Consider the following 4,894-nt stretch of genomic DNA (forward strand, 5'->3'; position numbering starts at 1 on the left):
TTATAAAATTTTAAATCATATAACAATAAACTAGAAATTTTGGAAACTATATATTTAGAATATACAAGTGCATAAAATAATATACAATAAATAATGAAATTTATTGTCGAAATTAATTAATAATAACACATAAAGTATTTAAGATATTAGAATGGAAAAATTAAATTAAATGGTGAGTAAAATAAAATTTAAACATATAAATACATCAAATTAAGAATACCAAATAAATACATCGATCTTAAGGTGGCGTCGAATTAATTCCAAGTATGGTATTTAATAGTAATTTATATTTTGAAGTAAGAGTGATGTGCGAGTGCATTGATTGTGGGAGGATAGAATGATTGTTGCAATAATGAAGGAGCGCACACCATATATCAATTTTATAATAAATTAATATTAATTTGTCTTGTAGAGATTTGAAGGAATAACAGGTAAAGCAGGAATGAGAGAAAAGGTTGCCTTACATTTATTTCTAAAAATGACACACAAGAATAAGAAAATTACAATAGTTGGAATGAGCAAATCAAATTTGTTCAAACAAATTATAATTTACAGTTGAATTATGATATCATTATTTTCTCTTATTGCTTATCACAGAAAAAGGAAGTTGGTTAGGGTGGAAAACAAATGGTTTTCCATCTTCCTGCCTAAATTCACTAAAAAACAGCTGCATAAAGTAAACTGTTCCAAGTATCTGGCACACCTGGAAGGCACCAATGGCTACAGTCAGTCCCGCCGTCCATGCCTCTGTATGCCGACGGGTGTGCATCTTTTCGGTACTGAGAGAGTCCGGTAACGTCGAGCAAAAACACCGGTTTCTTAATCCTACTCAGGACCTTCTTCACAACAACCCAAGCCATGGGTGTGCCTCCTGGGTATCTCATCCCGAAGAATGGTTGTGTCTGTCCCGAGCAGGACTCTGTTGGCTTGTTCCAATCCTTTCCCCTGCAGTTCACATGTTTCATTTTTATTTAAAGACGTATACATTGATAAAAGATATAGAAAGTGGTGTTGGTTACTTACTCATAATGGGTTGGAGAAATGCCCTGGAAAAAAACCTTGGTTTTCAAAGGATCCACATTGCGGTTCACCCATCTAGCCCACGTTGTTAATCCTTTGTAAAAAGCAACCATACGGTTCATGTCTTTCCACGTTTTCCCACCGTCTTCTATGTAATCAAATCTGCACAAAATCCGCCTCACATTATTTACCATCATCTTTTATAATCTTCTATCATTGTAGTTACTAAACTAGATTTCAGGCGTTACTATCATAAATAAAATAATGGCAACACAACGACAGGGTTGGTGTTGGTGTTTTATTCCCGTCCCTTATAGACAATGCGCATGTGTTATCTTATCAACATCAGTCTTTGTTTATTCTGGTTGAAAAGAAAAAAGGATCTTACGGCTGGGTTCTTCCGGTGTGGGTCCACCAATGCCACGTGTTAAAGATCAGCATGTCCACTCCTTTCCATGAATCACCGCCCCTGATTGAGTCCAGCTTCAACACTCTTCCATACTTCTGGTTCACTATGTCAACCAGGTACGGCGTTCTATACAGCATTATATTCACATCATAATCCTGACCATAATTCAAATTTCAGTTTTATATTTCATTGGTGATATTAAATTTGACTGTTACAACTATCAATTTCAGTTTTATACCATTTAAATATAGCAACTAAATTCCTAATTTCTCAAAATATAGGGACTAATCACAAAAGAAAAAAAATCATCCGGAAATTGAAATGTTAAAATCAAGGCAGGGTGCAGTAAACTTAAGAGCTTGACATGTGATGTCCCGGTCTAAAGTAAGGGCGTCCACCAATCACGCTCCACTTTTAATGCACACTTGCCTATCTCCCTTAATATTTTTCAACCACAAAACAGCTACTCCTCAGATTTGTCTTTTCCTAAAGCTAATATATTAATCCTCTACTAAAACATTTATGTTCAACCATTTTTAACATACAGAGTGAAACTCTATATAATTTTGAAGCCTCCAAAATAGAGTCGTAGCAAACTTTGACAACTGTAGCACCAAGTTTATGGGAAGTACTCTTTTGTCCTAATTCATGTTTATAAAAATCTACTTCATTTTTACTGTCAATATATTTATTCTTAAAAGTTTAAGTAGTCAAAATTTTACTGGCCATTTTAAACCAAGGATTATAATTACTATTCCTTTCCACCCATGCACCGAAAAAAGGATTTGAAATCCAAGAAAATCAAAAGGCAACAAGATTGAAAAAGATAAAGGAGATGACAGACATGAATGCATGCCCCAGCCCAGATTCAAAGCAATCATTGTAACTAGAAAAAAATTCTAAGTGTGCAAGAAGCATAGCAAGAAATCAAAAACTGACCAGAAAGGTAACTGAAGTAAGGCCATCTCGTTTGATGTATGAAATCTGGGAATTTGGAACCCAGGCTTGAATCATACATGTCAAAGACTGGAATTGATTCAAGCTGAGTGAGTCACCCACGAACATGATCTTCTTTCCTCTCCATTTCCTCAAGAAATACAGCCCATTGAACCTAATATTCCAAACTTTATACTCCTATATGCATATAGGGTGTAATTGTAATTATAATGAATGGTAAGCAAGCTGACCTGGGGAGACTGCAGGAGAAGGGTTGCCATCGGTATTTCAGATACGTGTTATCAGGTCGACCATATTTTTGGCAGTCGAATTCACCCTCGATGAAGGGGCACTTGTAGGGGTCGTAGAGAGGATAGGAAGGGTCATAAACCCACTTGCCTCTGAACCAGTTGCAGTTAGAAGCTAAGCTTCTGGTTCTGCCACTGGCATTGGTATTATTTATGGCATTGAAATCCTCACCTTTTGTTGGTGAGTGCTGTAAAAGAAAAAACAATAAGACTAAGAGAGAGAAGCGGGAGAGGAGCAGTAAACCCATACCCAGAGGTTGGGTTTTGTTGGGTTAATTCGCTGCCTCAAACTGTTAAGGAGAAAGGGACGAGTGGTGAAGGAAAAGTTGTCTGCCCATCACACCTTATTTAAAGAGGGAAAGAGAGAGAAAGAAAGTATTGAAAAAAGAAAAAAGCTTCACATGGAACAGTACTCAAACTCAATGTCATATGTGCCAGAAGTTTTTCTTTAGTTTTTAATTTATTTATTTATTTATTTTTGGATTATCGTGGATATTTTCTTTTAGGTAAATCTTTGATACTTAGGTACATTACCACCGGAGTTTTTTCCTTTTAAATTCTATAAATCTAATTAAAAATTAAATGGTCAGGTATTCACATTAATAATTTAAATTTAAATCATAGTCATTCCAAAAATTATTATACACCTAGTTGTTTATATATGATTGAGTAAATGAATTTATTTTCCTCAATAAGATAAATTACATTTTAAGGAGGGATATAAATTCAAATTTTAAAAACGATATTATTACTTAGAATAGACACAGAGGCTAAAAACACACAGCTTATCAAATAATTTTATTTTATTTCAATAAAAAAAAACCTGTTTATCTTCAAAACAAGAATAGTGAAATGTTTGGATGGATTGTGTTCCCTTGCGTCAGGTGGGGATAGATCCAAACACTTGGAAAAATTAGGAGGTATGGCATTATGAGATTATTTCTATTTTTATTATTAAAAATAATGGAATCACACTTTTCCCTACCATAGTAGACAAAAGTATAACAATACAATATTAATCCCTCTGCTTTCAAACGTTTCTTTTTTCCCAAGTTGATGATACAAAGTCACTTTTCTTATTCTCTTCCATTTTCTTATAAATTGTTCTTCACAAACAATCAAAATCTAAAACACCTAAACAAAATAAAATAAGATATATGAAAAACCATCATTACTACATCCTATTATGGTTTTCTACTTGCATACGTCTCATTGTTAATTGTTCATTTAATGGAAAAAAAACTTGTTTGGTAAAATATGCCAAAGTGCAATTCATATAATGTAAGAGCTGTATCACTTTTATCCTCGTTAAGACACCATTGATTGTGTCTTCATATCAACTCCATCATGATTAATTGTTAGTTTTTGTTCACCAGAAAAGGGAAAATGTTAGTTACAATGTTCATATATTTTCACAAAGGCCCAACCAGAAATGCATTAATTACTTTCACAAATTTATTATGTTATTTCCTATTATTGATCCGAAATTTGAATATAACTTGAAATGCCGACCCACGATTCGAGTCTGGGCCCTATAAGGTGAATACATTAAGGACTCGTGGGGAGGGCTCGCAAGCCAAATTCGCATGTTCTTGGGTGTTTGCAGGCAGAGGATGCAAAGTCAAGTGAGTTGACAGACGAACACGTATCAAGTCTAGGAGAGTATACGTGTCAGCATGCATAGAGCCTACTTAGGACGTCATTTCAATGAACAATAACTGTATCTTCTAAATACTTGATTCTCCCCATCATGAGGACACATAACAAAAACACTCAACAATTTGTTCCGATGAACGTGAACAGACTTCCGATCATCATTTTTTTTTTCAATTTGTAATAACCACAATGGCTCACCCAAACAAAAATTTTCTTGTCAACTTTTCATCAGGACAAGTTGGAGCTTTAGGGGCAGGTGGCCAACCCACTAAAGTAGACTTATTTATCTGTTGGTTTGTTGACCAATCAAAAAATATGGGTAACCCGGCCCACGCAGGGGTCTCAAACTCCTTTAATTTGAATTTTCCTTTAGGCTAGGGGTTATCATTCTCTTCTGGTTAAGAAACATCATCGTAGCAATTTCTCGCTTTTCAGGAGAAAATGGCCCTACAGAACGTAAGGTTTGAGTAGCAGCAAAAGCTTCATCAAGAACTCTTAAAGCAGAATGAAGAGCTCAGAAGAAAGGTACAATCTAACAACTCTGATATTCATGACAATGTAGCCA

At 34.8% G+C, this 4,894-nt stretch overlaps 1 protein-coding gene across 1 annotated transcript; it reads right to left on the reverse strand.

Moving 5' to 3' along the window:
- Positions 1 to 443: 443 nt before the first annotated feature.
- LOC105778076 (protein trichome birefringence-like 39) lies at positions 444 to 3,026 on the reverse strand. Its single transcript, XM_012601661.2, has 5 exons — positions 2,617 to 3,026; positions 2,369 to 2,540; positions 1,409 to 1,584; positions 1,024 to 1,182; positions 444 to 945 (listed from the first exon to the last, which is right to left on the reverse strand). Exons 1-5 carry the CDS (start codon positions 2,919 to 2,921, stop codon positions 657 to 659), a joined length of 1,101 nt encoding a protein of 366 aa, XP_012457115.1. The 5' UTR covers positions 2,922 to 3,026; the 3' UTR covers positions 444 to 656.
- Positions 3,027 to 4,894: the final 1,868 nt, after the last annotated feature.

This window comes from Gossypium raimondii, chromosome 10, assembly GCF_025698545.1.
Source record: "Gossypium raimondii isolate GPD5lz chromosome 10, ASM2569854v1, whole genome shotgun sequence".
Lineage (NCBI taxonomy): Eukaryota > Viridiplantae > Streptophyta > Magnoliopsida > Malvales > Malvaceae > Gossypium > Gossypium raimondii.

Coding starts and splice junctions, on each gene's coding strand:
- LOC105778076 (XM_012601661.2), bottom strand. CDS start 2,921: ATGGGTTTACTGCTCCTCTCCCGCTTCTCTCTCTTAGTCTTATTGTTT. Junction 2,541..2,616: donor TTCTCCTGCAGTCTCCCCAG/GTCAGCTTGCTT, acceptor TTGGAATATTAG/GTTCAATGGGCTGTATTTCT. Junction 1,183..1,408: donor CACACCGGAAGAACCCAGCC/GTAAGATCCTTT, acceptor GATTTTGTGCAG/ATTTGATTACATAGAAGACG.